The 26,659-nt window shown below is 38.8% G+C and overlaps 1 protein-coding gene across 3 annotated transcripts in view; it reads left to right on the forward strand.

The window, feature by feature from the left end:
* PIK3C2G (phosphatidylinositol-4-phosphate 3-kinase catalytic subunit type 2 gamma) overlaps positions 1–26,659 on the forward strand; it is a 403,205-nt gene that overhangs the window by 306,203 nt on the left and 70,343 nt on the right. For all 3 annotated transcript variants that reach the window (XM_017343356.4, XM_089303889.1, XM_051850300.3), the window contains 3 exons: positions 1,754–1,863; positions 24,986–25,175; positions 25,664–25,785. In XM_017343356.4, coding sequence (XP_017198845.3) covers positions 1,754–1,863; positions 24,986–25,175; positions 25,664–25,785 — 422 coding nt within the window. The remainder of the gene's footprint in view (positions 1–1,753; positions 1,864–24,985; positions 25,176–25,663; positions 25,786–26,659) is intronic.

Raw genomic sequence — 26,659 nt, forward strand, 5'->3', positions numbered from 1 at the left:
GGCTCCTGATTTCAGCTTCCTCCTAAGACTACAGGAGGCAGCAGTAATGGCTGAAGTAATTGGGTTCCTGCTACCCATGGGGGAGACTTGGATGGAGTTCCTGGTTCCCAGCTTCAACCCTGGCCCAGCCCCAGTCATGGCAGGTATTTGAGGTTTAAAGGAGAAATGGAGTATTCCATCACTCCATCTCTCTTCCCTCTCCCTCCCCAGGTAAGTAACAAATTTAAATGTCTGAACAAGAAATCTAGGCAAATGAAGATGCCAAGCTGACCTAGAACCATTATCATCTCAAAGAAAAGGAGGACCTAATACCAGGGCCTATGGAGGTGTTTTCAATAGAATTTAGTGGCTGAGGATGGCAGTTAGGATGAGAAGGGAATCAAAAGAGATGTAAATTTGTGAAGCAGGGGTGACAGAGTAGAGATATGAAATGTGAAAATGGAAGGAGCTTTTATGAGTTTGAGATGCTAAATAGATGACCCAGAGAGAAGGCAGCTCACAACTCTCCAGGACTACCTGATTCACTTCTTTGGATTCCTTTGGTTTTGCACCAGTTATAATCTACATGCTAATGATTCCCACATCTCAATTTAAAGCTGTTTGCTTTGAACGCTTCTCAGTTTACCCCCTCAGTCACTCAGTTTTCTCAATTCTAGATCCTGTACATATTTAAAAATCCAGTAACTTACCTGGATTTCTAACCAGTCCCCTAGTCTACCCTGTACCAGGACCCACATTCATTTTTCAGATGCAATCATGATCTTTCTAGAACTCAATTCAATTCTTGTACTCCCATGTTACAACATGTGAAGAGCTTTCTGTTGCCTTTAGGATAAAGTACAAAATCTGTAATATCGCTAACATGCCCACCCACAAGATACTCTATGTTCCAGAGAGCCATCCTGGACATCTTTTTGTGAACATATTGAACATACCCTGCTTTGCTCCTGTCCACCTACTTATGCAGCTTCCTCAGCCTGAGCAAGAACAGTGGAAAAGAGAACAGTCTCAAGACCATTTTTCTTTCCTTTTAATGTCCTGAAGTCAATTGAAATTTCACACTTCCTCTAAAACTATAGGATTAACAATATTAGAGTTCTAAAGTTACTGGTAATAGTCTTCCTCTTTTTGTTTCGTTAGGTTTTGTTTGCTTTTGCAGAAGTCAAGCTTTAATTCAGAAAGTTTTTTCAAAGAATTTTGTTTACAACTAGAGTATTAGCCCTTTAGTCTACACTATAAAATACCAAAATATCTCCTTGAGGATTAGTAAAAAATACTATATATAATTTTATCTAATTATTCCATTGCTTTAATAATTTTAATAAGCACAGTTTCTACTTAAGTATGGAAAATCAGGTTCTCATGGTGTGAGTCATGATGTTAGAAAATAATCTAGCATCAAGATTTGAGGAATGAGGTTTATAATCTGAGCTTACATAAGATTGGGCTTCAACACTTAGTCTTCTAGAGATTAAGCTTTTTTTAAATGTGGATATTACGTAGTTTGTTATATTATGTATAATGATATTTCTCATTCCTTAGCCATTTGATTCTCCTAGAACATGGTGGATATTTATATATCTACTTTAGATATGGAAGAAAATGGAGACTCAAAGAGGTTAAAAGACTCTAAGAATAATTCATATTTTAAATGTCAGATACAGAAATTCTGGCATAGCACCAGTAATAAGCAATCTTAATTTTATTTTTTGTTTTGGGTTCTGTTTTTGTTGTTGCTGCTGCTGCTGCTAAGATGCTACATGCTGGGTTGCCTGAACTGAGTGGAATCCAAGACCTGAAATACGTGTATAATAATCTCCGTCCACAAGACACAGACCTGGAAGCAACAAGTCATTTTACCAAGTAAGATAAGCCATGAATGCGGTATGTGTACCCACATGTTCCACATTAGAAATGATTTCAGGTTGGCCAGTCCTTGGAATGGAACAACTATTTCTAGCACCAGCTTTTGTCGGTTTTCCATGTGCAGAATGTGAATACGTAGCAGAAGCCTTAGTCAGGGGCTCTGCAGCATGCTATTGTTTGCTAACCAGCCTCTTCATCTAGCAGATTGCTCAATAAGAGGTCATTGAAAAGAGCAACGGCTGACATAAATAAATTGGTTGTTTCACTTGAACTATGTCCAGAAAAACAAATTGGAAAAAAGATGTATGATGAGAAATGGACTCACTACTTTCATCTGTAAGACAATACAAATATTGGAATATCAGTCAAACACCTATGACTATCTTCTATCTTTAATCTATTTTTATTAAGCAAGTTTGGATAAACACAAGTGTACATCCAGGTAAAAATATGGGCAGACTACAATGACTATCAGAGCCCAAATCACTGCCCCGAGGGCAGCACATTTATAATAGCATTTGAGATTTTCCTTTGATTGGCTGTCAAAATCCTGTTACATTTTAGGTATGCAGTAAAACAACAGAATTAGTATTTTTTATTTCCTGCAACCTCTTAATCTTCTGAGTCTAATTTTCAGTTGTTTTTATATTTTCAACTAGAAGTTTGTGAGCCTTGATTGTGTTCATTTAAAGAAATATATGCTTTTGAAGAACATATTAATTGAAATAAAGTACCCCTCAGATAATCTTACCTTTGCTGTGTCCCTACTAGTTGGCCACTGAGGAATGTATTCCCATTATGTGAGTGTAGGAAGGCTTTACTGGAATATCATACACAAGGAGAATTAGATTTGCCTTGGGGATTTCTGTTTCACAAACTTCAGGGGACAGGCTAACTTTGGGGTTCAATGGAATTCCGTGTCAGGACCAGCTTTGTGGTGCAGGTTAAGCTGACTGTGGCTCCATTTCCAATCCAGCTCCCTGCTAATGTGCCTGGAAAAGCAGCAGAAGATGGCCCAAGTGCCTGGGCCCCTAGCACCCATATGGGAGACCCAGATGGAGTTCCAGGCTCCTGGTTTGGCTTTGACCCAGCAACAGGCCAATGCAGTGATTTTTGAAATGAACTGGTAGATACATGGATCTCTCTCTGTTTCTCTGTCAGTCTGCCTTTTAAATATTTTTTTTTATTTTTATTTTTTTGACAGGCAGAGTGGACAGTGAGAGAGAGAGACAGAGAGAAAGGTCTTCCTTTGCCGTTGGTTCACCCTCCAATGGCCGGTGCACCGCGCTGATCCGATGGCAGGAGCCAGGTACTTCTCCTGGTCTCCCATGGGGTGCAGGGCCCAAGCACTTGGGCCATCCTCCACTGCACTCCCTAGCCACAGCAGAGAGCTGGCCTGGAAGAGGGGCAATTGGGACAGAATCTGGCGCCCCGACCGGGACTAGACCCGGTGTGCCAGCGCCGCAAGGCGGAGGATTAGCCTAGTGAGCTGCGGCGCCGGCTCAGTCTGCCTTTTAAATAAGTGAGTTGAAAGAATAGAAGCAATAGGACCAAATCACAGAAAGTTATACATGTAAGAACCCTTGGAGTCTTTTTTTTTTTTTTTTTTTTTGACAGGCAGAGTGGACAGTGAGAGAGAGAGACAGAGAGAAAGGTCTTCCTTTGCCGTTGGTTCACCCTCCAATGGCCGCCACGGCTGGCACACTGCGGCGGGCGCACAGTGCTGATCCGATGGCAGGAGCCAGGTGCTTCTCCTGGTCTCCCATGGGGTGCAGGGCCCAAGCACTTGGGCCATCCTCCACTGCACTCCCTGGTCACAGCAGAGAGCTGGCCTGGAAGAGGGGCAACCGGGACAGAATCCAGTTCCCCGACCGGGACTAGAACCCGGTGTGCCAGCGCCGCAAGGCGGAGGATTAGCCTAGTGAGCTGCGGCGCTGGCTCAGTCTGCCTTTTAAATAAGTGAGTTGAAAGAATAGAAGCAATAGGACCAAATCACAGAAAGTTATACATGTAAGAACCCTTGGAGTCTATTTATTTTGACAATAAACATTCAAATGAGACAGCTGAGACCCAAATAATAGAAGAAGCAACAAGTAGAGCCAAGTCTAGGACCAAATTCTTCTGGTCCCTCTGGCCAGCATTCAGCATTGAATGGAAACTATATGATATGCTTAAGGGACACCAGACGAAACCTAGTTAAAAAACACATAGATAATAAATAAGGGAACAGTAAAGTATTTAAATTATACAATGAGAGATTCATTACCAAAATTTAGCAGGTTTCTTTATTCTTGAAAAAAGCCTGTAATACAATTACCTCTAAAAAAAAAAAAAAAAGTGGTGATATATATTCCCTAACAAAATCACAAATATTGCCACGTGACCATGAGCAAAGGACCCTTCTTGAGGATTTAACCAGGTATCTCAGATCATTTATTTCAAGGATTCAAGTTAGCTCAACTAATGGTGACAGGTGGCTTGCATGAGAAAGCCCAGGGAAAAGCTAGCATCCTAACCTCAGGAGCTTGGATGATCCTTCCGAGTCCAAGGCAGCCTAAAGAGCACCTCAGCAGGAACTTACTCACGTCTTTCCAGGTTCCCACCTCTTACCAGTAAACTCTGCCCTTTGACAATGAGTCAGCGTGGGGTCACAGATAGCCTCCTTGGGCTATTCCCATAGGAAAGGAGCTGAGAGGGACTCCTTTCTTTAAAAAAGGGCTGTATCATGGCACATGGCAAGTGGGACTGGGTGGGGAGGTAGAGGAGAATGGAGAGGACTAGAACAGGTCCAGGAAGGACATGTGATTGTGCTATAGGACCTCTGTTTCAGATGTATCACTGTTTGAACAATTGCAGTGCTGCAGTTCACAAATAGTCCACTCCTGCCCCTTAAAAAGGGAAAAGCTATATATTGATTTGGGTGAATAAAGATTTTTAAGGTCCTTGCCACAGAACAAAAATGTACACAGGTTTTATTTGCCTGCCAGTGCCCTTCTCTTCCTATAGCTCTTCCTTCTGACACACCCAGATCTATAAAGAGCAGAATCTTGGATGTGGGTGAGGCTGCCTAGGGTGACTCATCTCTCCTCATCAAAGAGGACGTGAACTCAGGCAGGAAGTAACAAATCTGAAGCCAGGAACCTCTCAGGCAGGAAGCTGATCTGGTTGTTTCTGCCCGAGTACCTCTGCTGGGCTGATCTGCCTACTTGCAAAGTTGTACAGTGCATTCTATAAATTCAACTCCAGCTACAGTTTTGTGTAGTATCTGTTTGGAGAAAGAACATGTCCTTCATTGCAGACTTAAAAGGCATCTAGTTATGTAAACCAGGACATGTCATTTTTCTTTTTCAATAATTCTTTTGTCTTGCTATATTTCCCACTTCTTTCTTCCCAGAAGTTTATAATCTGATTTTCATAGATAAAGCTTATCCACCCCAACTCCATTATTGCCAAATGTATCTTTTCTGGGTAGATCATTTGCTCAAGGTCCACTCTTCTTGCTTCTAACATTGCCAGAAATGCCCTCATAGAATGACAAAATGTCATAAAATGTCAGGAATTGAGGGAGAATCTAAACAAAATGTCAGTTGTACCTACTCCTTAGTTCTCTAAACAAGTAGTATCTTGCCCATGAAATCTGATCCTTCCGGTACTTGCTGATCTTCTATTCCTCAATAATTCTGCAGAACATCTCACAGTTTGTGCTACATTTGATTTATTGCTTAATTATGTACTGTCCAGTATATCACCTTAATATATGGTCAGTTATATCAGGTTCTCCCAAGTGAAGCAAGGGATGTATTCCCACTTACCAATTCTAAGAATCGGTGAATATGAAACAAGCCCTACTTAACAGAAAATAAAATTTATACATCAAGAATTAAGTATATCGAAGACATATAATAATAAGCTAACATTTAATATACAGTGCTGCTTATTAAGTGTCAGGCCCTATTCTAAGTGCTATTCATACAATAACATATTTAAATATAACAACCCCAAAAAGAAATGATATTTTATCTACATCATTATTTTAATGAATTGAGACCCTAGAGAAGCAGTTTGCAAAAGGACGTAGTCAATAGAAGCCATAGCCACAATTCAAATCCAGGCAGGGGCAGACATGTAACCTAGTAGTTAAGACACCCGCATTGCATATTGGAATGCCTGAGTTCAGTACCCAGCACCAGTTCCTACCTCCAGCTTCCTGCCAGTGCAGACCCTGGGAGTGCAATGATGTCTCAAGAAATTGGGTTCTTTCTACCCACATGGGAGACCCAGATTGAGTTCCTGGCTTCTGGCTTCAGCCTTGCCTAGGTTGGGTCATTGCAAACATTTGAAGAGTGAACCAACAATGAGAAACTTTGCTCTCTGTCCCTTACTTTCCCTCTCAAATAAGTTATTAAGAAAAATCTATAAGTCATGCTCAAGAATAAGGAGCCATAACTACTCATAACTACCAGACTCTGCTCAAAATCCCCTCTTCCTCCTGCAGGCTTTTGGGTAACGTGCTGCTTGTATTTCAGTATTTAAAATCAGGCCATAATTTGCTCAAGGCTCCTCAGCACTCTCATTGGCTGCAGCTTGACCAAGATGTATCCTTCACCATTTCTCAGGCACTATTCCTCAGAACCTGAATACCCCAAGTCTCAGCAGAGGTCAGATATCCCTTCCGGACACATTCTGTCTGTGGCAACTCCATTTCTCCTGGCTATTCTGCTCTACAGGCTCCTTGGAAGACCCCTGTGGGCTAACTTCCTCCTGACTCCTGGGCAGTCACATTCCTGGTTGGTTGTTTCTATTGTGGCCCACTCCCAGATGCCCCGAGCCTCTCTTTTCAGATAAATCTTTCTTCTATAACCTCCAAGAGCCTGCCTCCATAGTATATTTTATTCTCAAGTCTCAATTTTCTATCTTTCCTTTTAGGTGTGCTTTATTGTGCATGCAGCTTGTCTACACAAGTCTCTAAAGTTCTTTGGTAAGCATATAGGAAGGCACTTCAAAGAGTCCATGGAAAACTGAAATGGAAAAATGTTGATTTTGTTATAAAACTTCTGAAATCCATGCATCATTTGTATAATATACATTTTCCATGGACTTGAGCACTGTCCTTTATATATGTATCAAGGGTTGAGGATCATTTCTGTTGTACCTGCCATCTACTGAAGAACCATTATACTGATCAAGAGATGTCCATTGATAGTGCCTGTGATCCTTTATCTTTCAAAGTTTAAGATCAATTTGTATATTTTAAATTTCTCTAACAAATGATACAATGTTTCTTATATAAATCCTTAAATAGAGTGCATTTATGAAAGTATCCCAAGTTAAAAACGATTGTGCAATTTTAACACAATACTCATTTAAAAATGTGTGCACTTGTTTTTTGCTTAAATATTATCTTGAGCAATGTTTTCTGACAGTGTGTAGATTTAAAATCTCCTGAAACAGACTCTTGAAGTTCTGACTTCATCACCCATAATTCACCACAATAGAGACCAAGATCTGCGATGGTAGATCTGTCAGAGGTCTTGGTGCTTCAAGGAATGTAGCTCGCTTAATATAACTATTTCATATATAATATATACATGTATATCCACATATATCCCCCCGTATATTTAAACTGTTTCTTTAGCCCCAAAGGTGAAATGTGTTTTATGTTATGATTTCTTATGATGTTACAAGTTCTAGATTTAAAAAAGAAAATCTGTCCCACCCCAACCAGGCTCATAGATGGGGCCATCAGTTAAGACTAAGTCATCTGAGACACAGAGTGTGTGGCTACCTTAAGTGTCCTGGTTCTGACTACAATATTAGCATTAAGAGGCTGCCCCTCTTGACCTTGCTTGAGACTTGAAAGAAGAAATGGCTTTCCTGCCTCTCCAAGAATGCACACTGTTTCTGCACAGTGCAGCATTCTACCTCACACATATACATTCTGGGTCAAGAACTGATCACAGGAGTTTCTGAGGATGCTGCATGCCACGTGGCAATAAAACTTATATTACAACTAATCACACAAGAGAAGAAAAAAGGCAAATAAAATTGGTTGCTGGCCACAAGAGGTTTTTCACATCATTGTCAACTCCTGTCTCTGCTTCCCCTCCTCATTCCTACTCCCTTACAGCCGAGTGCTGTTGAATAGAATCAAGGAAGGATCATGACTCAGTCCTCTGCAAATTGGTACTCCCATGCAATATCTCTGCAGAGCCCACTGCTAGGCAACAAAGGCAACCATTCATTAAAATTCTGCCCAAACAGCTTATTTCAGGAATTTCAATCACTCTCAGACCTTGTGTTAGCTGTCCTTAGAAACAGATAACCTCATTCACAGAGCAGACGGCGATCATTAAGCGTAAACTTCCCTGCCTACCTCCTCTCCCACATACAGACAGCGTTTCTCACCTCATCCATTTCTTCCTCCAAACATAGGAGAGGAATTTGGGCTGCCTTGCAGATTCTGAGGTTTAGCAGGCCTAAGATCTCCTTCTCTTCAGCTTAAACTAAAGCCAACTTGAAGCAAAACAAAACCCTAATCTCTGCTGAGATCTGGCCCCCCCAAAAAAATGTGTGCACCAGGGGCAGGCATATGTGGCATAGTGGGTTATGCCACCACATCCTATATAAGAGTGCCTGAGATTAAGTCCTGCTTCTGCAAACTCTGGAAGGCAGCAAATACTTGTTGGGTGGCTCAAGTACTTGTGTCCCTGTTGCCCATAGGCAAGACCCATATGGAGTTCCCGGCTTTGAGCTGCTCCAGTCCTGGCTGTTGAGGGCACTTCCGGATGACAAAGCAGTGGCATGAACCACTGTTGTGGTATAGTGGATAAATCCACTGCCTGCCATGCCAGCCTACCATTTGGGCACTATTTTCATTTCCTGGCTGCTCCACTTCCTATCCAGCTCCCTGTTAATGGCCTGGGAAAGCAGGAAAAGATAGCCCAAGTGTTTGGGCCTCAACCACATAGGAGTCCTGGGGAAATCTCCTGGCTTGGGCCTGACCCATGGCTGGGGAGTGAAAAAACAGATGGAGGATCTCTTTCACAATAAATACATCAAAAAAAGGGAAGGTCTATATATCTTCCAATCTCCTTCAAATATGCAAGTAAATAAATCTTTAAAATTATGTGCTTCAGGGAGGCACATTGGTAGTAACAGTCAAATTCTATCCATTACCCAAAGAATAAAAGACATATATGGTCTCAAATTGTAACCCGGAAACCAATAGGGCTTGGCTACTTTCTAATGATAACAGACTTTCTACTGTGTTTACCATATTCTACTTCTGTCTGCACATTGGCCAGTATCCTGTTGTATAAATTTCAGAGAGAAGCCATCTCATTGACTTCCCCAGTTGCTTTTGTTCACTTTGGATAGTGTCCTTCATGAAAAACTATTGGGGATTCTGTTGCCCTTCCTTAGTTCTATCATGGGCCACCCCTTCACAGAGTAACAGCAAAGGGCTTCTTCTCTGGACCTTAAGAGACAATAGTCTGAGGAGGGGCCAGAACAGGCACAGTGACTGTTCAACAATACAGCCTTGCAGTGGCCCAAAATACTGAAAGCATCTGGAGACATGCACTTGGACACCACACATAGGGTCAGGAGCCAGAGTCCCTGAACCACCTAATGTTTTCAGACACAATGCCAGAAACTCTGTTCTCCACATGTTTTATTTATTTATGATGGCTAGAGAAACAAATGCTTGAATGTCTCCAACAAAGTTACTTGGCTTTGTATCTGGCTTCTCCTGAAAAACCAAAAAAGAGGTCATGAGACAGAGGTATGGATCCTCGAGTTATTTTATCAATACATTTTGATTTTTCAGTTTGTGGGTAATCATATCACAAATTGTTATAATCTTACAAAGGAGGATCGATTTTCCCTTGGTTTTAACTGAATAATTGATACCTACAGAAAAACATACAAGGGGAGAAAAACAACAACACAGAACCTAGAAGAATTAAGATATCTGGACAAGGCCTTTTTGATTCCAAGATGGCAGTATAGCAATGGGGCGGTCTGCTCAAGGCTAGGCAAAAATTTAAAAAATAGTTGAGAAAGTGCATTCTCGGGATAGTTGGAGGGAAAACTGCACTGGAGACTCTGTGGAAGGAAGGGAGATGCCACGGATCTCTGCAAGGTGCAGACACAAACCAAAGAGCATGGATACAACAAATGACCCCAGCAGCCCTGTGCCAGACAAAGCCCCAGCTTGGAGAGCAAGGTGAGATCAGACTGCAGTGGCCCATGCCACTGCTGATGTAGCTGGAGTGAGAGCCTAGTGGACTCCATGGTCTTGGAGTCTCTCCTAGAGCCCTGAGAGGACCAAGATTCCCGCTCACCCAGAAAAAAAGAAAAGGGGTGCATCTCTCTCTTCCCCATCCTCCCTATAATGGCACCTACCAACAGGCTGAGAAGAGGATGGGTGCCATTTTGGACAGAAGTAGGTAGCAGCTAATTCAGGTCTGTGCACACATGTAGCAACTGGCAGGACAGCTGCCATCTTGTCAGCAGGGGCAACTGCAGTAGCTCTGGTTCAACTGGTGAGGACAGAAACCATCTTTGTCAGCAGAGGCAAACCCAGAAATTCCTTTGCACAAACCCAGAAAAGGGCAGGGAGAAGGATCTATTCCAACGTTAGTACTGGCTGCAGAGACTCTTGTACATCCCCTGCACAATTGTGAAATGAGTAGGACTGCAGCCAGCAGATGCTGTGCATGTGTGTGATCCAAGGACTTTTACCAGAGGGCAAAGTCCATGCTCCCCACTGACTTTGAATCTGGTGGGGAGGATTAACAAGAAGCTGGACACCCACATACAACTGTGAGGTGTCCCCAGGCTCTCAACCGATCCCAGGCTCCAGGGCTTAAACTTCCTAGACAGAACACTCCCAGGCAGCTGGCTTTGGGAACATTTCAGCCTCTCTGTGGATGGGATAGGCTAGCATGACTAAGTGGATCCTCTGCACCCCATGGCTGTGGGAGCCCTGAGTGCGGAGGCTGTGGGAATTCTGTGACTACATCAGAGGGTGCAGAGTATACATGGCTCCACATACTCAGAGCTCCCTGATTGCCTGGGATGGGTGATTGCAGCAGCATCCATGCTCACACTGAGGACTGCACAGATCCTTTGTGCATTTCAGGTGGAAGCATGGATGAGTGTTGCACCTACTGAGGACTAACACCCAGACATTGATCACCTTGGACAAGAGGGGAGGGTGTGATTACACAAATAGAGGTGACCATATTACCCCTTCTGTTAAGAAGAGTAGATCTGCCAACCCAACTTGGGTTTCACACTGGATACTTGCTACACATTGGAGCACTAACCAGAGCTCTCTGGTCACACCCAGCACACACCTTTGGATATTCAAAGAAAGAGCAGACATTCTCTTAAGCCACAGAGGCATAGTTCAAAGATAAAAACCATCGAAGGAAAAAAATCCAACAAGTATCTCCACAAATTCCTAAAAATAAATGCATAAATTCAAGAAACAAGATTAAGGAAGACTATATGATCCCCCCTCCAAAAAAAAGGAACACAACACTTCAGTATTAGAATGTGAAAATAAAGAGATTGACAAAATGCCTGAAACAGAATTCAAATGATTGAACATAAGATTATTCAGAAGTAATTAGAAGCAAAACCATACATGACATGAAGATTTTTTCTCATGCAATTGGGATTTTAAAGAGAAATCAAATATTAGAAATGAAGAATTCAACAGATCAAATGAAAAATGTGGAAATCCTTAAAAACAGAGTTAGTGAGGTGGCAGGAAGAATATCTGAGCTAAAAGACAAATGTTGAGAAATTTTCAGTCCACACAAAAAAATTAGAAACATTAAAAACAGTGTTGGAGATTTATGGGTAACTATCAAACAAACCAACATAGTTCTTGAAGGCATGGAAAAAGAATGGATTAGAAGGCCTATTTAGTGAAATAATTACAGAAAACTTCCCAAATTTGGAGAAAGGGACATCGACTACAGAAAGCACATAGAATTCATAATAGACCTGACCAGAATCTAAGACATGCAGGAAGGAAATGCCAGATTGCTTTCAAAGGATCTCCATTAGACTCACAGCTGACTTATCAGAAACCCTACAGGATAGGAGAGAATGGAGATACAGAGTCTAAGGAAAAAAAAAAAACTGTCAACCCAGAATACCATACCCTGAAAAGCTCTCATTTATGAATGAAGGTGAAATAAAGACCTTCCATAACAAACATGAATTGAAACAATTAGTCACCACTCATACAGTCTTACAAAAGATGATTAAGGATGTGCTACAAACAAAAACACAGAAATATATTCATCATTATGAAAGAATGAGAAGGCAGAAAATCTCCCAGTAAAAGTACAAAGGAAATCCAATGTAGAAAAATATTTATTGAAAATAGCAGGGCCAAGTCATTAATTATCAATAGTAACATTGAATGTAAATGGCCTCATCTCTCCCATTAGAAGACACAGACTAACTGAATGGATTAAAAATCAAGACCCATCTATTTTCTGCCTACAAGAAATACACCACACCAACAAAGATACATGCAAACAGAGAGAATGGATGGAAAAAGATACTCCATGACAACAAAAAGCAAAAAAGAACAGGTGTAGGCATCATAATATCAGACAAAGTAGACTTTAACACAAAAACTGTTAAAAAGATTAATAAGGGCACTAAGTGTAATGATTAAGGGATAAATTTAAAAGGAAGATGTGACTATAAAAAATGTAAATGCACCCAATTACAGAGTATTGGCTATTTAAAAGAAATGCTATTGAATCTCAAGTGAGAAACAGCCTCCAATGCAATAGTAACAGGGGACTTCAACTCCCCATTTTCATCAGTGGACAGGTCAACTAGACAGAAAAATCAATGAAGAAAAAGCACTAAGTGACAGTATGGACAAAAATGGACCCAACTGATATCTACAGAACTTGTCATCCTACAGTTGTGGAATATAGATTCTTTTCATCAGTGCAAGGAACTTTATCTAAGATTGACCATATGCTAGGCCATAAAGCAAGTGTCTGCAAATTCAAAAACGTCAGAGTCATACCGTGCATCTTCTCTGACCACAGTGGAATGAAGCTGAAAATCAGCAACTCAAGAATCACAAGAACGTACACAAACAAATGAAGACTGAATAATATACTCCTGAATGAACAGAATGTCATAGGAGAAATCAAAAGAGAAATCAAAATTTCTGGAAATGGGGCCGGCACCCTGACTCATTTGGTTAATCCTCCGCCTGCAGCACTGGCACCCCTTATGGGTGCCGGGTTCTGTCCCAGTTGCTCCTCTTCCAGTCCAGCTCTCTGCTGTGGCCCAGGAAGGCAGTGGAGGATGGCCCAGGTGCTTGGGCCCTGCACACCCATGGGAGACTAGGAGGAAGCACCTGGCTCCTGGCTTCGGATCGGCATAGCTCTGGCCATAGCAGTCATTTGGGGAGTGAACCAATGGAAGGAAGACCTTTCTCTCTGTCTCTCTCTCACTGTCCAACTCTGTCAAATAAAATTTAAAAAAATAAATAAAAATGGAAATGATTTAAGCTGACAGTACAACATATCGAAACTATGGGATACGGCAAAAGCAGTATTAAGAGGGCAGTTTATAGCAATTGGTGCATACATCTAGATTTTTAAAAAGTATCAAATAGCTATCAATGCATCTCACGGACCTAGAAAAACAAAAAAAACTCTAAAATTAGGAGGAAAGAAATAATTATTGAAGAAATAAAATTGAAACAAAAAATGATACAAAAAAAGATAAGTGAAAAGCTTGCTTTTTGATACAGTAAGCAAAATTGATACATCATTGGCCCCACTAACCAAAAAAAAGGAGGCCAAAATCAGTAGAATCAGAGATGGAAAAGGAAGTGTAACAGATACCATACAAATACAAGGAATCATTAGGAATTACTATGAAGATCTGTTTGAAAACAAATTGGGAAACCTGGAAGAAATGAACAGATTCTGGACATATATGGTCTACCAAAATTGAGTCATGAAGACAGAAAACCTAATCAGACCAATAACCAAGATGAATATTGAATCAATGAGGATTTTCCCAGGTGGATTCACTGCTTAATTCTACCAGACATTAAAAGAAGAACTAATTTCAATTCTTCTAAAGCTATTCAAAATAACTGAAAGGGAAGGAATCCTCCCAAACTCCTTATATGAAGCCAGCATCAACTTAATTCCTAAAAGATAGAACAGGAAAAGAGAACTACAGACTAATAGCTCTGATAAACACAGATGTAAAAATTCTCTACAAAATACTATCTAATTGAATCAAATGACACATCACAAAGATATCTCATCCTGACCGAGTGAGTTTTATCCCTGGTGTGCAGGGATGGTTCCTGTAAATACAAATCAATGTAAGCAAATCAATGCAAATCAAAATGAGCTGCTGGCACTGGGGCATAGCAAGTAATGCCACCGCCTGCAGTGCCAGCATGTCATACGGGTGCTGGTTCAAGTCCCGGTTTCTCCACTTCCAATCCATCTCTGCTATGGCCTGGAAAAGCAGTAGAAGATGGCCCAAGTCCTTGGGCCCTTGCATCTGTGTGAGAGATCTGGAATAATCTCCTGGCTACAGATCAGCACAGGTCTCGCCATTGCAGCCACCTGGGGAGTGAACCAGCAGATGGAAGACACCTCTCTCTCTGCCTCTGCCTCTCAATAACTCTGCCTTTCAAATAAATAAACCTTAAAAATGAAGACCAAAAACCATATGGTTATCTCAATAGATGCAGAAATAGCACCCTTTTCTGATGAAAACCTTAAGCACATTGGGTATAGAAGGAACATTCCTCAATACCATCAAGGCAATTTATGACAAACCCGCAGCCTGCATCTTCTTGCATATGGGAAAAGTTGGAAGTATTCCACTAAGATCCAGAAGCAGACATGGGTACCCCCTCTCACCACTGCTGTTCAATATACCCTGGAAGTTTCAGCATAGCCATTAGGCAAGAAAAAAATTCAAAGTAATACAAATTGAAAAGGAGGAAGTCACACTAATCCTGTTCGCAGATTATATGATTCCATCTATAGGGGATCCAAAAGACTCTACTAAGAGACTTCAAACTCTTATGGGTTACAAAACAGTGGCAGGATATAAAATCGTTACACAAAAATCAATAGCCTTTGTATACACAGACAATGCCATGGCTAAGAAAGAACTTATAAAATCAATCTCATTCACAATAGTTACAAAATAAAAATCAAATACCTTGGAATAAATTTAACCAAAAATGTCGAACAACTCTATAATGAAAATACAAAACATTCATGAAGGGAATAGAAGACGACACAAAAAATGGAAAAATCTTCCATGTTCATGGGTTGGAGCAATCATCAAAATTTCCATACTACCAAAAGCAATTTACAGATTCAATGTGATCCCAATCAAAATACCAATGACATTTTTCTCAGATGTAGAAAAAATGATGCTAAAATACATATGGAAACATGAGAGACCCTGAATAGTTAAAGCAATCTGAAAAAATAAAAACTAAGCCTGAGGCATCACAATACCATATGTCAAGAGTACCAATCTAAAAAGATAAATAGTTCAGATGGTGCTGTTTTACAACAGCGATTTTCTATCAACAGCTCTGTATCAGTTATCATCACTGTATTCCTAACTATTCATTGCATACAAGGGCTACATTCAGTGACTTAAGCAAATAGCTAAAATAACAATTTGAAAATATATTTTTCATATTTAAAATATTTTAAAGCATCATTTACCACTATTAATTTTTCTAAATTTTATGTTAAAGTTTTCTTTGTATTTGATTTCATTTTACATCAATAAAATAAGTTAGATTTGGAGGTGGAGAGGGAAACTTGCAGTATCTTTTCACTGGCATTATCACTTTATAGATAAGACTAGTTCATCAATCCCTCCCTATTTCCTTCATTCTGTGAGCTCTGATTTGGCAATTTCTATAAGGTGTCTCCACAAGAAGGTATGAGGATGACCTATTCATAATTTTTTTAAAGCTGATCAAAGAACATGGTTTTGTTTCTTTTTATGTATTTTTTAAAAAACTTTTATTTAATAAATTTAAATTTCCAAAATACAACTTTTGGATTATAGCGGCTTTTTCCCCCATAACCTCCCTCCTACCCGCAACCATCCCATCTCCCACTAAGACTGTGAAGTCTAGAATTTGTATGAAACTTAGGGACTTGGTTGAAACATAAGGCTTGCCCACCTTGTAGCATGAATTTTGAAGACCTGAAATATCAACTTGGGAAACAGCAAAGGCTTTTAAACCGGTTGATTTTAATAATCCAAGCTGTACTCTAAACAGGTACTAATGCTGCCTCTTTATATAATCCCTGGATAGGGCTTGTAGAAGGTCAGGAGAGTTTACCACATCAAATCATTGAACTGTTTTTTGTTTAATCAATCCTTCTACATACAGTTTGCTTTGGGGCTCATATACATTCATTTGTTTACTTATTTGATAGTATGCTTTCTCAAAAATGTTTGAATAATTTTCAAAGATTTTTCACAGTTGCTTCATTTGATACCACCAACAAATTATTTATATATATGTATACACACACACACACATACACACACAATTGTGTCTCCTGAGGTCATAAACAAATGACTTTTTGAGATCATGGGTAGAATTAATGAGTTCAAAATAGAACCAAATCAATTTCTTACATAATGGATGCTCCTCTCATGACATAATTATGCTGAATCATAAAAAAAATCTTGCATATGGAACTCTTAGTTTCCCTGATGATGTCAAATAGATATTGATGCTCTTTAACTGTAGTGTCTTCAGAGTAGTTTACAGAAAAGAAAAAGGAGATCTACAGGCTCACAGCCATGGATCTCAAGTTGGGATATCATACTATCAACAATGGCTTAACATGACATGTCTATTTCTGTATTGCGTAAACAGACTGTAACATTTACATTTTTTACTCACATGGGTACCTATACATGCAACCAAACTTTCCTGTAATTTTGAATTTTTAAAAAGTACATGGAAAAGATTCTTACAAATTATACCTCCAGAGTGCATGAACAATGAACAGTGAGTATCACTGAACTCATTTTGAAATGGTGAAATTTTGCTAAGAAAAATGTGTTTGGATATTTGTTGGCTCATTGTAAATTTGTAATAAATTATCTGAAAGCATACTTTAGAAGTTTAAAATGAGAAAGGACTGGTCAAATATTTCAGAGCTTACAGATTCAACACTGAGCTATAATTTTTCTTCACAGAATAAAGGGTGACAAAGCTGCATTAGTTCATTGTCACCCCTGAATGATTCAGAGTAACCCACAAAGCTGGATACTCAGTAATTTCAGCACCAAAAACTGTGAAAAGTAATGTATTTCATTACAATGGTTTTGGTATGTGCAATCAAGTTTTGAGATTTAGGTGAAGAAATTTGTCCATGGGGAATGCAAGTCACTTGGAACACTTTGTCTATTTTCCTTATGATTACATTGCAGTGCCATTGGTAAAATGCACATACTCATGCAAATTCCTTCCTAGAAAAAGCCTTTTGAGAAATATTCCTCTGAAACTGTTAAAGATACTGACCAAACAGGGCTGTCAAACTGCCAAATGATATCAACAATTTGAAGTACCAGCGGAAACATGCTCTTGCAGAAATGTCTATCAAGGGGCATCACTCAGCTCCCTCGTCCTCTGCAGCATTATTGATGCTTACTCACTGGTTATTCTGACGTAAGTCAAAGCTTTGGCTATTTATAGTCACCTGTCCATATACATGTGATTTTAAAAGCAGAATATTTAATTTTGAAATCTATGAAGTGTTTGCTTACTATATATTTTTTCCACGAACTTTTTGGAAAACCCATTAAATGTGTGAATTTCAAATTTCTTAAACAGAATAAATGTATCTTTTCATTTGTTTTCCATGAACTTATTGCAGTACCCTCAGATATCAGAAGTAGAATATGACCTAGACACAATTTTAAGACACGACCTATGACATAAGACATTTCTTGTTGACTGTAGACCTGGCTGTGTGCCCCTACCATGAGAAATATCTGATTGTGTTTTCGCCCATGGGTAATTTTTACATAAAAAAAGATCATTGTCTTAGGGCCTTTGCCCCGTCTGGGAATCCCACGCTGAATCCATTGGCTTATTTTTCTCTTGAAGATGAAATTGAAACACTGTTCATTATAGATAATCCACAGTGAAAGCAAAGTCTCTGGCATCAAATAAACAGTGGAATTCTTCAGTTACTACTTCTCTAGTTGATGTCACCTGAAGTATATGTTTAACCTCTTTTGCATATTTGTCTGTTGGGGAGGTAATTTTATGGATTTTTCTGAGGATGAAAAGATTAACATAAGGCATTTAGTGCAGAACCTGCCACAGGATATATACCCCCAGAGAGCAGTCGGACTGCTCTCCTTCACCTCTGTGTCCTAGCACACAGATGAGTGGCTAGCAGCGAGCGTTAGACGTGTTTATCAAGACTGCTTGGCTGCTTCCCTAAGGAAACGTAAAAGCTGGGCTATTTCCAAAAATCTGCTGCTTTGGAGCGGACATATAAGGTACACCGAGCAGAATCCTACTAATGCAGCCATTAGAAAAATGAGTCGGAAAACTGCTACCTTGGTAAATCAGATCCTCAGAGAGACTGGCGACATGCTGCCCTCAGGGCCCCACTCCCAAGTTAAGCCCTATTGTGCCTGACCTGTTAAATCTAACAGAGAGAAGAGGTGGGTTCTGAGCAAAGGCTGCCCCTGAGCCACAAACTTACAGTGGTTCATCTTGCATCTTCTGCCTTCTTGCCTCATAGCTAGTAAGGCAGTTTAAGAACAAGGCTCGGACATAGCTGGGATTTGCCGAGAGTGACTACATCCAAACAGAAGATGTATGGGACTCTCAGACATCGCTTAATGAATCCATGATTTCAATCCCAACACATAAAATTAAATATTTGTGGATCAATGAATTAATGGATGAATGGCAGGGTCTCCGTAAATTACGATTAGTGTTACATTCCTGCAATGACTGTTATCTTCATGTATTCAAAGAGCTGAAGGGAAGAGCTTACTGTTTCGTACTGTGCTCTACACCCATACATTCATAAATTCAAAGAACATCAAGAGACATAATGAACGTAGTGCAAATGAGTAATGGGATGAGAGTAGTATGTTAATTTACTTAGCAAATTCTGGCCTACATTGATGGAAAAATTTGGAATTCGTTCAAAAAGTCAAGCCAGATCATGATAAATGAGCTTGAATACTTAAATTGGGAGGGTGTTATTAAAAATTACTGAACTACATTGCTAACACCAAGGACATGGCACATTATCTGTAAAAAAGGCATTGATAGCTTCGATAGATGACAACTTTGAAAAGACATGCTTGATTATATTCAGCCTCCATTTCTCTTAGAAAACTTTAGTAAGCTCAGAGTAGAAAGAAACTTAAATCTCATATTCTTTAAAAAATTGCAATCATTTCCATTACTGTCATGAAAAAGATAATACCTTCTATACTGGTTGTAAAGCTCTATGTTTCTGCCTTATCTTATTGTTATTTCCCACAACTGAATAAGACAGTAATTTAAAAATTCTGGGGAAATTAACTTATACACAAAAATGAAAGAACAAGGTTTTAGTAAGTAAGCAGTTACAAGATAAATATTTAAAACTCAGTAGTTTAAAAATAAAAAATATGTTTACCTTAATAGACACAAAAGATGCAGGTACTAAAATTTAGAATCATGCATGCATGTATAAAAAAATCTTCCAACTAGAAAGTAATGTCATTAATGACATAAAGACCTGTGGAAGGGGCTGGTGCTGTGGGACAGTACGCTAAGCCTCTGCCTGTGGTATTAGCATCCCCTATGTGCACCAGTTCATGTCCCAGCTTCTCTTCCCAATCAGCTCTCTGCTAATGGCCTGGGAAAGCAGTGGAAGATGGCCCAAGAGCTTGGGGCTCTGCATCCACATGGGAAACCTTGAAGAAGCTCCTAGCTCCGGGCTTTGGATCAGCCCAGCTCTGGCCGTTGTGGCCCTTTGGGGAATTTTCAGTGGATGGAAGACCTTTCTCTGTCTCTCCCTCTCTCTGTAATTCTACCTCTCAAATAAATAAAATCTTTAAAAAATGGAAAACACTATAATTAGTAGTATAACACTGGAAGCTTTTTCTTTGAAATCAGGAACAAACTAAAAATGCTTATTATCTCTACTTTCAATTAGCATTGGATTTCAGGTCTTAGAAGGGCAAAAGGTGACAAAAATGTCATTTTCAGCTTATATAACTATGTACAGGAACACTTCAAAAGACCATATGAATATAGTGTTAGAATTACTAAAATTTATTCAAGTATTTTTTTTATTTAATGAGCATAAATTTCCAAAGTACAGCTTATGGATTACAATAGCTTCCTCCCCCCCCCTTAACTTCCCTCCCACCCACAACGCTCTCCTCTCCCATTCCCTCTCCCCTTCTCTTCACATCAAGATTAATTTTCAATTATCTTTAAATACAGAAGATCAATTTAGCGTATATTAAGTAAAGATTTCCACATTTTGCTCCCACACAGAAACACAAAGTGTAAAATACTATTTGAGTACTATAGCATTAATTAAACACCTAAGAGTAATTGTGTATTAATTACAGAGTTCAACCAATAGTTTTAAGTAGAATATAAAATGCAACTTTTGTATTGTTGTGGCTTCCCCCCTCAATCTCCCTCCCTCCCGTGGCCCTCCCCTCACCCACTCAGCTAAAGAAAAATAAACACCTCCATATAGAAAATTCTAAAATCATATGCAAAGACATAAATAAGACCTACCTAAATAGAGCAATAGACTATGTTTATGGACTGGAAGCCACAGTATTGCAGAGAAGTTAATGCTCCCAAATAGATTTATAGCTTCAATGCAGTACCAGTGAAAATCCTTACATGTTTATATTGTGTATCAGTGAACTTGATAAACTAATTCTAAAATATATGTGCGAGACCAAAGGGCCCAGAATAGTGAGGAACCACTTGAAGATGAACAAAGGGAAATAATTTAACCTTGTGAATTTTAAGACATACTCTAAAATTCTAGGTGTTTAAGGTACCATAACATTGACTCAGAGAGACAAGTGCAACAAAAAGAACAGATTTTTGCATATATACACCCTACATACTAGACAGAGTTGAACAATATCCTTATTGTTTGCAACTAAATGTGTTTGCAATTTACAAAGTGATTAAACCACGATGTTTCTGCACTTTGAAATAGTATTTGGCTATCTTAAAATATCATTCAATTCTATATTGTGAATTAGAAATATTAATTCATTCAACAGATATTGCTGGTTAATTACTATATACCAGCTACTCAGATTTCTCATAAAATATATTACTGCGTTAGGAAACCACATTACAACATGGCATATGATTGTGATTTTTCTCCAACTCCCATCTTATGCAACATCAAAGTCCATCCCAAACCATGCCTCCTTTTAGCTTCTCATTCCTTTCCTTCTCTTCTCACTGTGCCAGGGGCACTGCTGTTCTTTGCTGTCCATAGAACACTAGACGTTCGTCTATCTCTGGGGTTCTGGACTGGTTGTTGTTTCTGCCTACAACTTGTTCCATCAGAAATTCTTGTAACCTCATTTCTTGGCAAATTAAAGTCTTTGTCAAATCATTCAACTTATCTTTTCATTACTATTAGCACTGACCACTGAACTTAAGCATAACACTATTACCAACATACATCCCCCCTCCCCATTTCCTATTTTATTGCCTTTTATAGTATCCATTACTTTCACAAATCCTATGTTTTTACTTGTTTATTATTATCTGAATTTCACATTGTATAGACATCTTAAGGGTAAAAATTTCTGTTTTGTTTATTGCTGTGTCCCAACACTATATCAATACTTGGAATATAGGAGGAATACACTATGTGTGTATTCAAATGCATAGAGAAAGCTCCAAATGCGTATCAAATTTTAAAGTAAGTCATTTCTGAGGAAGAATACCGTTCTCCCAGGGAAAACACAAAAAGGGAATCTGTCATGTTTGACTTCATAGTTTTCTGCTTTACTTAAATTATATACAAGAAAAAAGTCAGTGCTTTTCTGGGAATTATTGTTAGCCTACTAGTTAAGATGCACCTGTCCATATCAGAGTACTTGGTTTCTTTCAAAGCTCCAACTCCTGAATCTAGCTTCCTGCAAAAGAACAGCAAAGGCTTCCATAACTGAGTTCCTGACACCATATGTGAGACCTGGATAGTGTTCACCTCGCCCAGCTTGGCTCCAGCCTAGTCCAGCTGCTGGGGCCATTTGGAGAGGAAATTGGGATGGGAGCATCCTGTCTCTCTTTCCACAATACCACCTCTCCTTCTTCCTCACTTTTTTTAAATTTAGCTTATTTTGCATAATAGATCAAGTAAGATAGTAATATCCAAACCTTGAAAAACATCTACAATGAAAAAGTATGTCCTGGAAGACTTCAGTAGGAACTACTGGAAGCAAACTAACAGATGACCTATATGTAATTAGCATCTATACAGGAGGGAGATAAGGAAAGTGTCACTGACCTAAGATCAGACCCCTAAAAATGACCACAAGCACTCCTGGAAGCCAATTGGAGAAGAGCACCTGAAACCAGAAAGCCATTCACACACTCCAATTCACAGGGAAGCACAGAAATTCTGTGGCAAATCTGAAAAGGAGGGCACAATCTATTAGCTCTTGAAAGGAACCAGAGCTCCCTTCCGGAAAAATACTTGCAGTAAAGAGAATCTGCTGAGAGTTTGTTCCAAACTGAGAGAACAGGAGATCATAGGAGCAAAGGGAAAAGCAAAGTCCATTAGAAAGTTGCAGGGATGGAGCGCTGGAGGCAATCTCAAAATATCTAGAACCAGTTTTTTGTTTGTTTATATGTGATAGCAACAAACAAGAAGTCCCATACCCTAGAGAATCCTCTACACCTAAAAAATTCAAGAATACTAATTTCAGGTTAAAAAGAAACAAGCAAAATCTATCACAATTCAATGTCGCACAAAATTATAACACGAAAAAAATAAGTTATAAAATAATATTCCTGTAATGCAAGTTTTCTAAAACATGCCCAGAGGGGTAAAATGTATTTCTTCTATTTCTTTCTTTTTTTTAATTTTTAACTTTTATTTAATGAATATAAATTTCCAAAGTACAGCTTATGGATTACAATGGCTTCCCCCCCATAACGTCCTTCCCACCCGCAACCCTCCCCTTTCTTCTATTTCAAATTGTGCTGAATGAATTTAACAAATGATAAGAAAATATGAAGAATGTAGACCACAGTTAGAAAAACACAAGTGATTTGAACCTCAGAAAGAAATTAGAAATAAAACAATTTTTAAAACAATAAACTAGAAAGAACCCAGGAGTGAATAAACAACACACTATGCTTCAAGGAAAATAGAAGGTATAAAAGAGGGTACTTTAAAAAAATGAAGAAAGGCATTGAGTATCTAAATACACACAATAAAAATACCTGAAAAAAACCAAAACAGTAAATTAAAACTAAATTGAATGCTTAGTATTTTAATAAGTACATCAGAATTTATGGAAATTTTCTGAAAATGAAAATGAGCTTACAAACTGAAAAGGAACATGATGTATTCAGAAAAAGTTACCCAGAACAACCAATACTGATACATATCTTAGAGAAATTACTGGACTTGGAAGAAAAAGAAAATTCCTTTAAGCATGTAGGCCAAAGGACTAACTCACTTAAAAGGGAAAGAAATGAATTATGTCATCAAAGTTTTAGGTAGTAATCCTTTATTCCAGAAAGAAATGAGATATAATCTATTCCACTCAAGAAACTCTATGTGAGCTAAAGATGTTGTATTAACCTGAAAAAATGACTTTCGCGAATAAGGGCTGCAGACCCTGTTGTCAGCATGCAAGAATTCAGGAACATCTCCTTGAGCATGTCCTGGATAATTTGCTAGACAGTAAGTATCAGATCATCAGAATGAGTGGAGAGAGAGACCCGAGGACTGTACAGAGTTCTCACAAATGCAAATGAGGAGACAGGTTTACAGCATTGTAGAACGTACACCATGCAGACAGAAGAGCTCTGTGAAATGGAGGTGGGCGAGAAGAAGCACAAAGGAAACTGAGACTATGAATGACACCATCGGCTGTGATCAAACCAAAATGACCTAAATCAGAGAGAGAACAAGAGGCATTAAAGTTACTAATTTCAGCAATGCTCTTAATAGGAAATGAATAGAAAATAAAAAAGTAATCATTACACAAAGATATTGTTATACATTAGAGTGCAAACTTTATATTAAAAAAAAAAAACTTAAAAAGCATAGACACTGGAAACAGAATCCAAACCAAAGACCTCAGAGCAAAAAACATTTCATATAAGTTTGAAAATATAGTATTATAGTATGCTATCCAAAATAGTTGGAGAGGAATAAAAATATGCACAAAATCTGAAATCTAGGGAGGAAGTATTGGAATAATTACAAGGCATCTTTGTACATTATGTTGTGCATTTGACTTCTGGACCTATTTGTATAGTTTAAGTAGTTTTAAACTAGATTTAGTAATTTATTAAAAAAAGTCCCTAAAAATAGAAAGCAAAAAGTCACAGGACAACATTACAATTATAGCTTTATGTGTCAGCATGAGAATTTATTCTATATTTGCAAGCAATGTCAGCTGTGAACTAAAAATAAGATTAACTTTTTAAATTTTTATTTACTTATCACTCCCCCAATACCTGTAATAGCCAGTGTTGACCCAGGCCCAAGCCAGGAGCCTGGAACTCAATCCATGTCTCCCACATATGTGTCAGAGATCTGTATAATAGAGAGGTGATCTGCTGCCTCCCAGGGTGCACATCAGCAGGAAACTGGACCAGATGCAGACGGAGGACTCAAACCCACGCACTTTGACGTGGGATGTGCACTTGGGATACAAGCAAACATAAAGAGTGCATGACTCCCCTCCTCAACATTCAGTATGCACCAGGAAACAAATCCTAAATTGAATGACTCAAAGAAAGCTGATGTTCTTCATGCTCTCTCCTGCTTCATTTCTCTAGGAAAATAAAAGAGAGTCTCGAGTGTTTCCCTGTTAAACTGAATAACTTGATCCACATCCTGGCCCAGATGTCAAGCGCAAGCCCTGCCAAGCCTGCCTCACCTCCTTCCCCCCTGGAATCCTGTACACCAAGTACAACCAAGTTGATTCAAAGGGCAACGATTTTGGGATTCAGCAAGAAACGCAGTCACGTAAGTTGCCAGTCTGTCAGCTTGACTTAAATAGTACTAGGTGTCATCTCAGACTTCCTTCACTGCGCTACACATCCCTTCCTACAGGGTGGTTTTTTTTTACGGTGCAAATGAAGCATCAGTTACCATGTGAGCAGAGTGCCGTTAAGAGAATGTTCGGAGGAAAAATCATAACCACTAAAGCTATTAATAGAGAACTATGAAAGAGAACAGTTCCTACTCTGTCGTAGAACATAAATCAAGAGCTAATTAAAATCTCCAGAAGAAACTAACAGCAGAAATTAGTTTGTTCCCAGCACATAAGATTATGATATCTTTATATATTGTTCTTATGAGGTTTTTTTTCTTTAAACATTGCATCATTCAGATGTTGTGATAACTTGTGGCAGAATGCCTTTTGCTTGCTTGGCTTATATGAAATCTGATTTAGAAGGTATTGCAAGTTGTAGTGCTTGTCTCTTGATTTGTGCCTCTTTAATTTTCCACAGCTGTATCTGATCCAGGTAACACACGGTAACAACGAGAAAAGCCTGACAGAAAAGTCATTTGACCAGTTCTCCAAACTTCATAGCCAACTTCAAATGCAGTTTGCACCGCTGGCTCTCCCAGAGTAAGGCACTGTTCTCTCACCATTACTTGTCCTTGGGATTTTCTGTTTGAGAGCAACGTAGCTCTGACTCCAGTGCCAATGAATCTGCCCCAGCAGAGACTCTATTGCTGTCAGAGTAAGGAATCTCTGTCTCATTAAACAGAACAAGGTTTGCGATTTTCTTTTTGTTCCCAGCCATTGATTTTATAGGCAGAAAAATCCAGAATCTATTTGATTGTTCAGCAATTGAGAAAATCATTTAATTTTCCTGTTTTTAAATGTAACATCTTAGATTTGTATTGTAAAAATAAAAATGCAGAACTAAATTGTATATAGCTTTCATTGAATAAATAACTGTAATAGGAAGCTTTTTCTCCAGGCCAGGAAAAAAATAATCAATATCAGAATATTAATAAATCACTTGTTATCAATATTTGCTTTTAAGTGTTGCTAACCCTGCATTATCTAAATTTAATTTCTTACATGCATTTGAAACATTCATGAAAATTACTGTTCCTATTCATGCTACAATGGAAAAACCTATTTGCAAACTTCAAATATTATGAAAATAACTGCTGTTCAAATAAGCCTTCTAAAATTCATCACATAGAACCAGCCAAACTGAATCATGGATTTCAGTGTCTAACACAAGTATCTCTTAACTGTAAAGAAGTGACTGTCCCAGAAATTACAAGATTTCCATTTAGATAAATCAATGTTATTTTATCTATACTAGGATTTTGTTAAGTAACCATCTCTTTGAAGATATGTGTCCATCCTTGACCTGATGTACTTCATGAATGAGAATGCTTTTCTTAGTTTTCAGGATTTAGTTACTTTCAAAAAATATTAAAAAGCAAAGCTATTAATGGATGGAAGGATATTATGCAATACT

Source organism: Oryctolagus cuniculus, chromosome 9 (assembly GCF_051225735.1).
Source record: "Oryctolagus cuniculus isolate XC-2025 breed Fujian yellow rabbit chromosome 9, ASM5122573v1, whole genome shotgun sequence".
Taxonomy (NCBI): Eukaryota; Metazoa; Chordata; class Mammalia; order Lagomorpha; family Leporidae; genus Oryctolagus; species Oryctolagus cuniculus.